At 45.0% G+C, this 14,395-nt stretch overlaps 1 protein-coding gene across 37 annotated transcripts in view; it reads right to left on the reverse strand.

Annotated features, from left to right (window-relative positions):
- LRRFIP1 (LRR binding FLII interacting protein 1) overlaps positions 1-14,395 on the reverse strand; it is a 142,324-nt gene that overhangs the window by 34,869 nt on the left and 93,060 nt on the right. For 12 of the 37 annotated variants that reach the window (XM_060151763.1, XM_060151760.1, XM_060151733.1 and 9 more), the window contains 6 exons: positions 13,202-13,261; positions 10,902-10,964; positions 8,691-8,768; positions 7,303-7,347; positions 6,073-6,138; positions 1,176-1,265 (listed from right to left, as the gene is read on the reverse strand). The exons of 14 other annotated variants lie outside the window; for them this stretch is intronic. In XM_060151763.1, the coding sequence (XP_060007746.1) occupies positions 1,176-1,265; positions 6,073-6,138; positions 7,303-7,347; positions 8,691-8,768; positions 10,902-10,964; positions 13,202-13,261 (402 nt within the window). The remainder of the gene's footprint in view (positions 1-1,175; positions 1,266-6,072; positions 6,139-7,302; positions 7,348-8,690; positions 8,769-10,901; positions 10,965-13,201; positions 13,262-14,395) is intronic. 11 more of the 37 variants (XM_060151762.1, XM_060151726.1, XM_060151747.1 and 8 more) reach the window with 9 other exon arrangements.

Raw genomic sequence — 14,395 nt, forward strand, 5'->3', positions numbered from 1 at the left:
AGAACTTGGGTCATCTCAGGCCGGGTGACAAACAGGAGAGCAGCTCTGTCGTTTGTTTCACAGGCACTGAACAGAGGACCAACGGGACAGTGGGGGATGGAACAGAGCTAGAGATGCCGTGGCACTCGCAGGCCGATACTTTACCCTAAAAAACTGTTGGGCTCCAATAACAGATAATGTTCCAAACAAAATGTTTAAAAGTGAACCCTTCAGGGGCTTCTCTGGTGGCGCAGTGGCTGAGAGTCCGCCTGCCGATGCAGGGGACACGGGTTCGTGCCCCGGTCCGGGAGGATCCCACATGCCGCGGAGCGGCTGGGCCCGTGAGCCATGGCTGCTGGGCCTGCGCGTCCGGAGCCTGTGCTCCGCAACGGGAGAGGCCGCAACAGTGAGAGGCCCGCGTACCACAAAAAAAAAAAAAAAAAAAAAAAAAAAAAGTGAACCCTTCAATCTAAAAGAATGGTACAAATGAACTTACTTACAAAACAGAAATTGAGTCACAGATGTAGAAAACAAACTTATGGTTACCAGGGGGGAAGTAGGGGGAGGGGTAGGAGGGGTAAATTGGGAGATTGGGACTGACATACACAAACTATTACACATAAAATAGCTAACTAATAAGGCCTACTGTGTAGCACAGGGAACTCTTCTCAATGGCCTATATGGAAAAAGAATCTAAGAAAGAGTGGATACATGTGTATGTATAACTGATTCACTTTGCTGTACATCTAAAACTAACACAACACTGTAAATCAACTACACCCCAATTAAAAAAAAATAAACTAACTGGGACAAATACAAAAAGAGCCTTCAAATTTTTAAATCATAAAAACAACACATCCAGGCACATGGCTACATTTCTCCCGCACTGCGCAAAGTTCCCGTCTCCCAGTGAGACCCCCATCTCTTCAGCGCTGTCAGCAGCTTCCTAGATGGTCCTTTGCAAACTGAGCAGTGCAATTCTGAGCTCACTGAATAGTCATTTTCTAAATTTGGAAGCATCCTCCCCAATCCTGCTTTTGCTTAGACCTGAAATAAATCATGGAAAGCCTTCCTACTTTCTCCCGGTTCAGGCGTTTGGAGGTGGAGGGGTCTTCTTACGGGACAGAGGACTGAAGGGTCCAAGGGGGGGGGGAAGGGAGGAAGTGGACAGCAGCAAGGGCGAGAGGCCCACTCACCACTGGGCTGGCCCGCGCCGAGCTGCCTCTTGAGGAGCTGCGGGAGCTGGACTTGAAGTGGCCGCTGTGCTCCGAGGGCTGCCCACCCAGCTGGCCGCGGGACACGCAGATGGAAACAAAGGAACAGGTCAGCGAAGATGCAAGGAGGACGGAGGCCACGAGACAAAGGCTCCGGTTAGCTGTGAGGCCAGCCAGGCGCAGCCCAGAAGGGAAGGAGAGGTTAGTGCGGCCGCTGGCCGGCCCTGGGAAAGGAGGTTGTGTCTTCCCAGCATTCGACATGTGGCCACTCAGAACACAAAACTTAATCACACTATCAAAAAACACAGAATTCTTGGTTAGTAGGAAGAAAGTAACACAGAGCATCTGTTCAGCTGGGGTGTGGAGGACACCTAGTTTCTGCGCTGAAAAGCCTCCACGATGTGCAAGAGACAGGTCTTGAGAACGTGAGCTGCCTGCCGGCACAGAAACTGAAGACCGGGACAAGTGGGGCCGGCTTCAGGGCAATGCAAAAGTTTGCCTCTCTACTATCTTTGCAAGTGAATACAAAATAAGATTTAGGGTTAATACAAAATCAGGCAAGGCTTTTTAAAGTGCCGCAGGACCTTCTGTCTGGTGGCCTGCGTGTACATCTGTCTGTCTACCCATCTACCTAAACTTCCTCTCTTCTAGTAAAGGAAAGCACCAGCAACTCGTGTATCTGGAGGCTATGCCCTTAACTTTGATTTGTATTCACATTTGTGATAGGCCTAAATGCATTTTCAGTTTAACAACAATAACAACAACAAAATCTTACCTTCCTATATGTGTACATATACCCCATATCCCCTCCCTCTTGCATCTCCCTCCCACCCCTCCATCCCACCTCTCTAGGTGGTCACAAAGCACCGAGCTGATCTCCCTGTGCTACGCAGCTGCTTCCCACTAGCTATCTATTTTTCGTTTGGTAGTGTCTATATGTCCATGCCACTCTCTCACTTCGTCCCAGCTTCCCCTTAAGCCTGCCCCGTGTCCTCAAGTCCATTCTCTACATCTGCGTCTTTATTCCTGTCCTGCCTCTAGGTTCTTCAGAACCATTTTTTTTACATTCCATACATATGCGTTAGCATATGGTATTTGTTTTTCTCTTTCTGACTTACTTCACTCTGTATGATAGTCTCTAAGTCCATCCACCTCACTACAAGTCACTTTGCTATACAGCAGAAGCTAACACAACATTGTAAAGCAATTATACTCCAATAAAGACGTTAAGAAAAAAAGTATGTACATATCTTAAAAAGTATCATAAAAGCGGTTCATGAGACCTTAAAAAGAAAATCTTACCTTCCTCTTGAACGAGGCAGGGCGGGGGGAGGGTGGGAGGGGAGGCGGAACTCGAACACCATTTAGGACCACAGGCACCGGCAGACTGAGAAGCTGGCCTGCGAGGCCTGTGCTGACTGCCCACTCCCTGCCCCCAGGCCCCCTGGAGGCCCGCAGGCATCATTCCTACTGCAAATTATGGGGCCACAAAACTTCAGGGGCGCTCACGGTCCTTATCGTAAATACCATCGTTTAGTTTGCCTGTTTTTCCACCAGAGAGGAATTCCCCAGGGCAGAGAATTCCCCAGGGCACAGTCTGTGTCTATTTTGTTCCCTGCTGAATCCCCAGCGACCAGAGGAGGCCTGGCACACAGTAGGTACTTGAGAAATACTTGTTGAATGAACCATTTCAAGTTTAGGCTGTTAACAGCCTTGGTCAAGATGAGCAAATTCCCCAGACCCATCTTGCCTGGACTCATTCCTATGTTGGATAAATATTTATTGTGTATTTACACTTAGGTGCAAGATGCTGTTTCTGATGCACAGATAATACAGCTGTACGTACACTGTGTGTAAGAATCACTGCCATGTATCGCACATACAAGAAATCTACCGGCATTGCCAGCCTCACCTTTTAGCTTTATTGTTCAAAATAAAGGAAAACACCTAACGTCAGCACTTTAAAGCAGAAGTATTTCGCCTTTGGGTTTGCTGATACAAGAGAGAGGAAAACTTCCTCCTGTAGACAAATCCTACTGTATCCTATGTCACTCGAGTCCTGCTTTATGGTGCTGAGATATGACAGGTTGTTGTCAATAAGGTTTATCTCTGACCCAGGTTTCCCCAACTCCTGAGTCTCAAATCATCCGATCTGACTTGATCATGCGGAAAAGAATCAGTGTAAAGTCTGTGTCACTGTGGTCCATGTGGCACCTTTGGAGTCGCCCATACTTTAGAGTCAGCGTGGCTAATGTGGGCTGAAGTAAGTTATTCAATAGCAAGATCTGAGTCCAGGGTCCATCTCTTATCGGCCACGAGAGCTTGAGAAAGTTACATGTCATCTATGTCATGAAGTAGAGACACTGACCACACAGGTTCTGAGGATTATGCAAGAGAATACAAGCTGGGCTTTTCTCAAGCTGTCACTTTCTGCTAGAAACAACTCTCACGGCTCCTGGACCAGCTGGCATCGGTGGTGATGACCGCTTCCCAGAGGGTCAGAACTAAGAAGGTCACTTCACACACGGCCAAGAGTCCTTCCTACAACATGCACACAGCTTACGAATGGTAAGGAAGGTACAGAATAGAAAGGTTTTGAAGCAAAACCGTTCTACTTTCAAGAACTAGTCATTTAATCATTTAACCGTAACTGTAATTAGTCCTTTAATTGTAAACACACACTGTGTCTGAGGCTAATTTCTTGGGAGAATGGAGACGGGGACATGTCTTTGAAAGAGGGCTCAGGACTGTCCTGGGCAGGCCTGGGGCCAGCCTGGACCCAGCTCTCAGTACTGCAGGGCAGGACAGGAGGGACTCCCAAGGCGCAGCGTCCTCACATTTTTGTGTGTGTATTTGTCGGCGGCCACAGCTCCTAGCTGCAGAGAGAGCCTGGGGAGATAGCATTCCTGGGCGCGGGGAGCTCCACATCCCCTGGCAGGGCTATCCTGAGGGCTGGGGGTGGGGCAGAGGTGGGAAGGGATGAGGGGTCAGCGGGCCTTCCCTCCCGCCAGGCCTGCTGATCGGTGGCTGGCACTGAGCTGATGGCCCAGAGATCTCTTCTGAGGGATTTTATCCCAGGGTTCAATTTGTCCCATGTAATCCAGCAAACGCATGCTGTGCTCCTTCTGCAAGAGAGTGTGGTGTTAGGTGCAGAAAAAAAAAAAATCTTTTGATTCTCTTTTATTTCTTCAGCCTGGTGTGAGACGGGGGACGTGAGCCCTATTTTAGGCATTCTGCTGTCGGGACAAGAAGACCTTTTACCTCCTAACTCCCTAAAGCCATACCGCCCAGGCAGTTCCTACAGAAGGGTTTAAAGCACCAAGTAACTGCTACACAAAAGAGCAATCAGCGATGCCAGTCACAGGGCCCAGAAGGTCAGCAATCGGCTACTTGAAAAAGTCCATCTACAGAGGCAACATTTAAAGAGAATCTAGGAGACGTACATCCCGCCAGACATTAGAAGTTCTGCTTTGGTGCTTGGGAAGATCCAGTCTCTTAAAGAGTTAGGCTGCTGCCTCTTACTGATAAAACAAAATCATTTAGTTGCATTTTATCCGTCCTATGGGCCTGAGCTATTTCATCCATTAGGTATGGTTTATGAGCTTTTTAAGGGCCTACAAAAATATTTAAGAACTTGGAAAAAGACAATATAGCGGGTTCCACTGCATTAAAATTTTATGCAATATAAAATTGTTCAATGCAAGTGTTCAATTAGATGTCGACAGAAACTCATGCTACGTGGGACTGACACATACACACGACTACGTATAAAACAGATAACTAACACGGACCTACTGTAGAGCACAGAGAACTCTGCTCAATACTCTGTAATGGCCTATATGGGAAAAGAATCTAAAAAAGAGTGGATACATGTATATGTATAACTGATTCACTTTGCTGTACACCTAAAACTAACACAACACTGTAAATCAACTACACCCCAATAAAAATTTTTAAAAACTCATGTTACATCAATTATTATAATTAATATTTACAAAAACTACATTCTGAAGAAACCTGTAGGCTACCCTGGCTTACTGCCTAAGAATTCCTGAATATTCATGGCTGGAGAAACATAATAAATCATAAAGCTGGATCATTTAACCAATTGATTAAGTAGTCAATGACTTCCGAAAGCAAAATTATAAAAGCACTTTCAAGTATTTCCTCAGCCATCGTCGTTCATGTGGGGCGTGGATGCATCTTCCTAGGATTTGTGCAGGAGCCTCAGGACGCAGAAGCATCCGCCCCTGGGGAGGGCTGACTGGGTCCAAAGCCCAGTCAGCTGATCCTCAGGACAGGTCAACCAGTTTCCGCACTTCCATGGGCCCAGCCCATTTTGTTTTCCTTTATCCTTCACTCATCTTTTTCATTCAACAAGTATTTCTTGTACAACTACTACACCTTTATTGAGAAACCCTATCACTTCAAATCCTTCAAAGAGGTGAAAGGACAACAAAATAGGAAAAGGAAATTCCTTATGTGTAATATTCTAGTCCTTAAATTTGTTCATCTTCCTCGATCATCCAGAGGTGAGAATAATTTGTGGCCTGTTGAATTCCCTTTTGACTCTTTGACTCCTTTTATTATTATAAGATCACTTCATCCCTTGTTGCAGGGAAAGAGCAGATAAAACTCAATTAAGATGAATCTTTCTCCCTTTGACCTCAACATAAACTGATGAGTGAGGACATTAAACTAACACCAAAGGCTGTATGACTTACGTTATCCATGACCCTTATTACCATGGAAAACTGGGATGAGACAGTGTTTCCTTCCTATCACTCTGGTTAGTTATCTCCCAGGGCTGAAGCTGTGCTGAGAGAGTCACCCCAGGGTCATGCAGCAGAAAGCTCGGGAAACACAGAAAGTGCCTTACAGCGTGGGAACCGCAGGCACTGCTCCGCCGAGCCCCACCGAGACTGCTCTCATCCGACACAGACGCCTGTGACGAAAACAGACTGTCAGGACAGAGCACCTTTCCTCTCTCCATCGGCACCCAGGAAACACTGAAATGTAAGCTAAGGAAGAGTGACACATGCCAGGAACACGTCCTGAAAAACATCACGATGGAAGACATGCAGGAAAGGCTCAAAACCACCTCCACAGGCAAAGGCTGTGCAGCAAAAAAACAGGGTCGTGCAAAAGTCCAAGTGAGAGAAGTTTCAGTTGCTATCAACCAACTGGCATGCAGTGGAACCGCCTTTAAATCTATGACTCTGAAAAATATTCCTTGCTAAGTAAAAACTTGTAAATCTAGATTTAAAACGAGCAGAGAGTTCAAATATCCTGGATTTTCTCATGGCATCCTCATAGTTGATGCTTAGAAAGTTACTCCAATATGAAGTGACTTTGTAATAAAAATAGCATGTTGATTATAGCTCAATTATCTTATGATTCTTTAAGAATTGCTAACTAGAGAACAGAACATTTCATTAACTTGAAAATCCTATGTAATCAATCACTGAGGGTAAATGAGGGTAAATAGGCGCTTACAATACCATGAATGGAACTTTAATTTCCCCTGTTTCTCCTTGAGGACACAGCGGGTTTGCTGGACCAGTTATACATCTAATTCATAAGTGTGAGATCTGATGGAAGTTCAGAAAGTTATTAACAATCAGAGTGTGGCTACTTTGAATACTTAAGTTTCCTGCAGGGCATAAGTACCTGGTATTTAAAACTGGAAATTTCCAAGATGATATAACATAATGGATTAATATCTGTTAAGGTTACCAAAGCAATAAAAACCTATCTTTCTTTTTGCCAATAGATTAAGTAAATGTCGCCAATACTTTATTTCTGCCTAACAATCCTATACAAACACGTGTCTTCCCCCTTTACTGTCAACTGTCGGGAGAAATAAACCCCAGATCTGGCCAAAGGGGGCTGCAAGTGTAAGCTCCACATAAAGGGGTAATTCACCCCCAGAAGGGCTGCAAACAGGTTAAGTCCACCGCACTCAGAGCAGGTGTTCGGTGGGGGAGAGGCGCGCGTGCGTGCTGAGGGGCCGTGGCGGGGGCGGGGGGCGGTTAGGCAGAGCGGGGGTGGGGGTGGGAAGGGGCGGAGTGGGCAGAAGCGGGCAAGGGGTTGTGGGAAGCACACGCACCCGGTAACTCCCAGCCGGCCGGGCAGCGCCGTACATATAGGAGGGCTGGAGGATGAAAGCAAATGGCAGGTTTTTAAACCCTTGAAAAAACAGCAACAAGTAACAGTGACAAGGTAATTATGATGCTTTTGGTGATCATGACAGCCAAGTTATTGTACAACTGTTATAAGGAAAAGAAGTCCACAAAGGCACCATGCCTTCAATAACTCTGATAGATGGAAATCCACATTTACAAGGAAAATAAACATGAGATGATTTCTAGCTTTAAAAATAGTGAACTTCCCCAGAACCTCTGAAATTTGGCTATTTTCTGGGCCTCTCTTTTCAGGCATTCCTAGAAGAAAGGGTCGGGGAGCGAGACAGAATGGTGACAACGTCAACGACACCAGCAAGAGCCCAACCCACGACTCAAAATCCCGGGTGAAGAAAGCACTTGGGGGTGTTAATACACAGGAACAGTGCGGCAGGAAGAGCCTGTTTGCTTCTATCAGAGGATCCCGCGACAGTCTCCAAGATACAAAGGAGCTGTAGAGGGGCTGCAGCTGCCCAGGGCTGGCATGTCTCTGGCACGGGGGAACCCACACCCGAACGGAGACAGAGCCTGTGCGGGGTGTGCTGGAACACAAGGGCAGCTCGCTCGTGTGACCTGAGCCTCACCTCCAAAGAGCATCATAACCTGTTTACCGGCAGAGGCCATGGAGAGCCCAGGGCAGGGGGCCCACGAGCTGGTCGGGGAACATGCAGGAACAGGGATGAATCACTCAGCAACGCCAAGGAACACGACAATGCAGGGAGATGGCAGTTCAACCTCCATAACGTGACGTGTTCTTGGAGCTCGGCCTCTGACCTCCTCCTACGAGAGCAGGACTCCTATACCTGGAGCTAAAAAGGCCAAGCACCTCGGGGACGGCCTTGTATAAACAGGAAACACAGCGGAGAACGCCTTTCTCCCCACTTTCCAAGACGGAGGAGTTAGATTATGTACAAAAGCCTTCCAAATTGCTTCCTGGATACATTTACAGGAGGAAAAAGGGGTTTTTAAAAAACAAAGGAAACCCCAAATGGGGAACAATTGCTGGAAAAGGAGGAGAGACCCAAGAGACCAATTTTTTGGACTTGAGCTTTTGAAAGTATACATTTAATAGAGCCTCCTTTTTCCTACACTCCTTTTTTAAAAAAATATAAGGTCTTAAATTATTTTTGATTTGCTTTGAAAGGATGAGGAAAGTCTTAGCCAGTTAGTCAAGCCAATTGAAACATCTACTAAGCTTTGCTCTTTGGACTTCACATGGAAGAGGTTGAAGTATCCACGTCCATTTAATCAGCAATTCAAGTGACAACAGAAGGAAAGAAGAGGGAAGAATGATGTGAAAAGGAGGAGGACAGACCCGGTTTCCATTCTGGGCAGACACGGGTCTGGGAGCAAGGCCACGACTGAGAAGCCCGAAGTCGGAGCAGGAAAGTCCCTGTAATCAGAGAAAACGGGCCGGAGGGGAAAAAGGCTCACAGCTTTATTTCATCTCAAAGGCATCATCAATTCACACGAAATTGACTTCCGCAACAAGATGGGTAAAGGACATGCACTTGCAGGGAAGAGAGAATGAGGGGAAGGAAGTAAGGCAGTCCAGTTAACTGACAGAACTACTACCTGGGACTAAATTAGGACTTGAGAGTCTACACACAGGCAAAAACAGGTTTCATTAATTTGAACTGACAGCAAGGTCAGTGGGATTTTGAAGGTCTTTCTAAAGCAAATTCTAATGTTTACAGTTTGGTGGGAAAAACTCAAAATCAGGAATTTGCAGAGATAGTAACCTCTATTCTACGTAATAAAATATTTCATTGGAGATGATCTTGGGCTTGGTTAGGTATTTACACAATGCGCATGTGTTCAGGATTCATAGAAGACATGATAGATTCAGTGGGACATTTCTGAGACCAACAGTCTATACGAGATTTCTGGGGAATACTACTATATAAATTAGCGGTTTCCCCAAATACAATGTCCTATCCACATTAAAGGACCCTTGAAGAGGAGGCTGGCTGTTTCAGATTTCCATGTCAGCAGTATTCTACTGATTACGCAAACCCAGGGCAGCCCTTGAAGGGGATGAAGTAGTTCTGTTCAGGTAACTTGGTGGCACGCTAAGACATCTCTCCATCCTTTCGAGATCCCGTAACTTGTGCCTATCGTTCCTATGCCTCGGATCAGGTGCACCAGAATGACCTGAGGGGCAGGCAAGTGGAATCCTGGGGTGCGCAGGGAGAAAGTTTCTAATATTTTAACACAAACCCTGAAACTTGTTCCAGTGGTTGGGAGAATGCCCTGGGTAGAAGCCATTTTGTCAATTAATTTTGGTGAATAATTCACATCCAAGTATTAGATAACTAACACCATGTTCTATTTTACAGAAAGTATCTAAGCTTGGAAGTAAAGTTTTCTGAATGACGAAGTGCTCTTTTCAACAGCAAAATCTCCCGCTGAATTAAGAAAATGCACACAATACACAAAAAGCTCGAGGTGTCAAAACCCACCAATCCTTTGGTGCTTACAGTTGATCTTACATTGTCAGAGTTCACATACTAGGGGAAGGAAGGGTTGGAGTATTTATTATTATGGGGGGCAGCGGTGGGAGTTTGGGGCGTGGGCAAGCTGATGGAGAGAGGGAGAAGCTGCGGCAGTGTCTGGAACGCCCCCTTCCGCCCTCCCCACGCAGCAGGAGTAGAAAGTTGGGGGCGGGGCTGAGGCACGACAGGGGTGAGGACGACGGAAGGACTAGGGTTAGACTACTGTGGCTCTACCTGGCTAGTTTCTATTTATTCTTTCTTTTCCCCTACGTATTCTTTAAGATTCAGTTGACATTCTTTGTTATGACACTTCCTGGCAAAATCAGTTTCTGCACTAGTGCGAGGGGCAGGGGGCGGGGGGGGGGGTCTGTCTTCTGTTTGACAAGTAAATGCTTCCGGAGGACCTAACTCACCTGCTTGTCTCTGTGACTTCCCTACCTAAACTAGTTCCCTTATGTTTGCTGAGTGAATACAAATCTCACCTAGGTAGGATAAACAAGGCTTACCTATTAGGGCTCTTAAATAATTGAGAAACATTTGCCTATCAAGATTGGTGTATGTTCTTAAAGGACGGGAAGGAATGTTATCGTGTGGACGTTTGGATTTGATTTGATTTTCATTCCAAGTCTATTCCATCCTTGTGAAATTGCCCCAAGTATGCATGTACCCTGCAAAGTAATGCTGCTTTCAAGAATTCTCAAGGAAAGAATTTCAGGGCTTTCTTCTTTCCCTTTTGATTAATTCCAACTACTACACAGCCACATACCTTCTTTCACCGTGCCTAACTCAACCCCACAATCTGCATTCAAACATTTGAATCTGAATTCAAATGCAAGAGAGTGGGCTAAATCCGAATTAAATATATCATGTTAATTACCACCCCAAAATGGACTTTAACAGTTATCCAAAGGAAACTTCATAAAATAGACATTCAAAGAGAAAAGAGAGTGGAATTTACACATATGGGATTGCATGCTACAAAACCTGTAGTTTCTGCAGAGAGGATGTGAAAGATTTAAATGGAAACCAACCAAGGTGTCCTCTCTGGATGACGACAAAGTAGAGAATCTGCTGTCACCGCTGTAGCTGGAATTCTGAGCAGCAAAGAAGACAAGGTAAGTGATGAGCACTTCCTTCCTCTCCCCAAAGCACCACCCGGTCAAAAGGCAAATATGGAATGACACAACCAAACCAGTATTAGTACTCCAGGAATGCAGAGGCAGCTAGAGAACTGATACCCGCTACTACAGCAGAAACTCTTAACCACTAGGGGTTCTAAGCTGTGTTTTACTTTTCAGTGTTTATATCTCAGTGAGGTCGTGTGATTTAACTATTATCATTACTTAACTATTTAAATTTAGCTATTATTGTCTGTAATTCCTTACTAAATCTCATGATGGACCACCTATAACCTTAGTCTAGACTTTCCATATGACATCTCTCCTTAGGTAACTAAAATTCCATGTACTGCACGATTTTCACTCTTTCCTCAGCCCAGCACGTCTGAGGGCTGCAGCTCAGCCCCGAGGCTCCAGGGAGGAAACAAACACCATCAGTCTTGGCCATCTCCTTCCTGCCCACAGACTGGTGCTTCTGACGTCTATGAAATTTCCCATTTCCCATCCAATTTTTCTCCAAGTCCATCCTTACACTGTTCCTGGAGTTTTCTGCTCCTATATAAGATGCTACATTAGAAGTACGTTACTTGGTCCTTCAATCATTATATGGGGTTACCCAAAAAGTTTGTTTGGGTTTTTGTGACCCGAACGAACTTTTTGGCCAACCCAGTATTTCTCGATTATTTATTAAATCAATTTTATATCCAACTTCACTCTGTGGTGAACAGTTTTATAATCAAGTTCTTTTGTATCTGATTTCTAGAGGCATTACTTACTCTAAACTAAATCATAAGGCACACTTCTACCGTTTCAACGTAAAAATCAAAGATTAAACTATATGGAGATATGTACGACGTAAAGCTTGATGCCACCTTGTATGGTCACAAACATGCTGGCAACTACATGTTTGGGATGCTCTAGAGAAGGATGTAATATTGGGTAGAAGTTGGACTAAAGACCTTCTAAAGTAACTTCCAACTCTGAACTATGATTCTTTGTGATCGATATGGTGAAACTATGCATTTAGGGTGAAAAGTTACTAACTAGTCAATTTAAGCCCAACGAGCAGTGGGAAGCCATCAGAGCTCCTGTCCTATAAAGCCAGCACTAAACAGCCCTCAGGGATGCTGAGCACAGGAAGCAAAACTGTCAACATCCTATAAGAGCTGAATGGATGTCGCTTGCTTCTGTCCCCGGAGTGCTGTATGACCTTAAAGAAAAACATGACAGAGCTTGAGAAAGTCCAAAGGCTGTCAGTGCAAAAGGCAACATAAATAGGAAGACACAGCCTTTCAACTGGGAAGACTTTTTAGTTTGGAATGAGAAACGCTGAGCTGCAACAGAAGTGTATGCAATCCTTCATAGGAACAAGAAGGTAAAACCTGACTGGCCAGTTTCAGAACGCTAAGGGGGTGTCCCGTTACCGCTTTGAACCGTGAAAATATAATTTAAATGTATATATGATATTGCTTAATATAATTAAGGCAAATGAAAAGAAATACTGTTTTATACAGCTAGTAAAATGTATTCCTACAAGAAAATAAATGAAGCAAATGCAGGAACAGGAAGATTTTGGATAATTTAATGTATAAGAGATCTGCGGCAGGTCAAGAAACTGAATTAAAATGTATCTGGTTTAACCACCTGAAATCCCCAATGACTTCCTTGGTAAACCGAGACCTCCCCCACTTATTACTGGCTGCCCTGCTATTGGTTCATTTCTTCCTCCCCCCCCCCACAGCATCCCTCAGCTCGTCTTCTGCTTCCTTCCCTGGAGCTATGAGTACTGCGAGCATCTCAGTGGTCAGCAAAACACAGGCTCTAGGGTATGTGTCGTTGAAATTACAAATGAGAGAGGTGGGCAACAGTGGAAATGTTGAATTTAAGTATGTTTGAGAGTGGAATACACTTCATATGCACATTACACACATACACCCAGGGCAATAAAATAATGAAGGAGCTAGTACTTAATTCGACCTTTTAATACCTAAGAGATTCCTTTCAATGTCGATCTCTTACCTTAACACTTAGAATGTTAGAAGACGAACAGTCTAACATTGCTAACCAACTGAAAAACATTAGCTTTCATTCTATCATGCACACACACACAGAACTACTATAACAGAAAATAACCAAAGAAGCTAAATTTAGCGATATTTTAGAAAAGCTTTGCAGCAACCTGTTTGAATTTTGTGTCACGCAAATTTACTAACCCTGCCAGATCTTCTATTCAGGGACTGGGATCCGTATAATTCTCCATCATAACCATTTGTCTGTTTCAGCGAAGAAAAGGAGAAAAACGGACATCAGTATACAAAGGCAGACACAGGTACAGATGAGCAGGGAAGAATTAGCCGGGTACAAAGTGAGTTTTTGGAGTGGAGCGGATGGACACGGCCAGGGTAGCACACATCCCGGCAGGCCCCCCGCTGCCTCCATGCTCCTGATCTGCTCGACTACACCTCAGGAGAAACCAGCCCCGTCGGCGGATCACAGTGTCACTGTGACTACGGGGCACTCACTCGGGGACAGGAGGAAATGCCAAGTCCCCATGGAGTGAGGCGCATGGGCCTGGGTGCACTTGATTTCCTCGGCAGTTTTTGGTTCCAGTTTTGTGCTGATGATGCGGGAATCCCAGCCTGTGAGGAGCCTGGATGTCAGGCAACGTGGGCTGATGACTTCCACCTGAGTCAATTCGTCTTGCGTTCTTGGTTCAGCATGAAGTCCTTAAAAACCACAGCTCATTATGAAGCTGTATTCAGAAGATTCAGAGAGAGCTTCTACTCAATTTATAATTAAATGCAAACGTTCATCATGGAAAAAATGTCTATCATGGCAGTACATCCTCTCTATCAGTTTTTCATTCATCCAGTCCTCCTACTTTATTTTTCAAAGTGAAATCTGAGCACATATTTTATGAGTTCATAATTTGTTCTCCAGAAAAAAAGAGAATGATTAAGTTAAGCATATGCTTGTCTTCCTTCTCTTCCCAATTCCCAGCCAAAGCTCGGGCTCTAGAACTGCTCTCATTCATCTATAAGGAAATTTCCGCTGATTCAAGATAAGAGCCGCCAAGTGTCAGGGACATGACCAGCTCCTGAGACAGAAAAAGGAGGAGCAGTCCCCACGACTGCTAAACATGGAAGGAGATGCCAGGGGATCATGGACCTGAGTCCAGATTCCAAGTAGAAGCTTTGTCATATGACTTTGGGCAAGTGAATTTAATCCACTGGAACCTCTCTACCTCCTTGGCTGTGAAAACGTGCATGGTAATAAATACTTTACAAGGCCATTGTGAGGATTAAAGCTGCTTAGAATGAGTGCCCAGATCAGTGCTGACTGTATGGTTAAGTGCTTGGTACCGAGGAAGGACAGGATACGTTTCCTTGTTAAAAGTTCGGGGGAGG

The sequence above is a fragment of the Lagenorhynchus albirostris genome, chromosome 6 (genome assembly GCF_949774975.1).
Source record: "Lagenorhynchus albirostris chromosome 6, mLagAlb1.1, whole genome shotgun sequence".
Lineage (NCBI taxonomy): Eukaryota > Metazoa > Chordata > Mammalia > Artiodactyla > Delphinidae > Lagenorhynchus > Lagenorhynchus albirostris.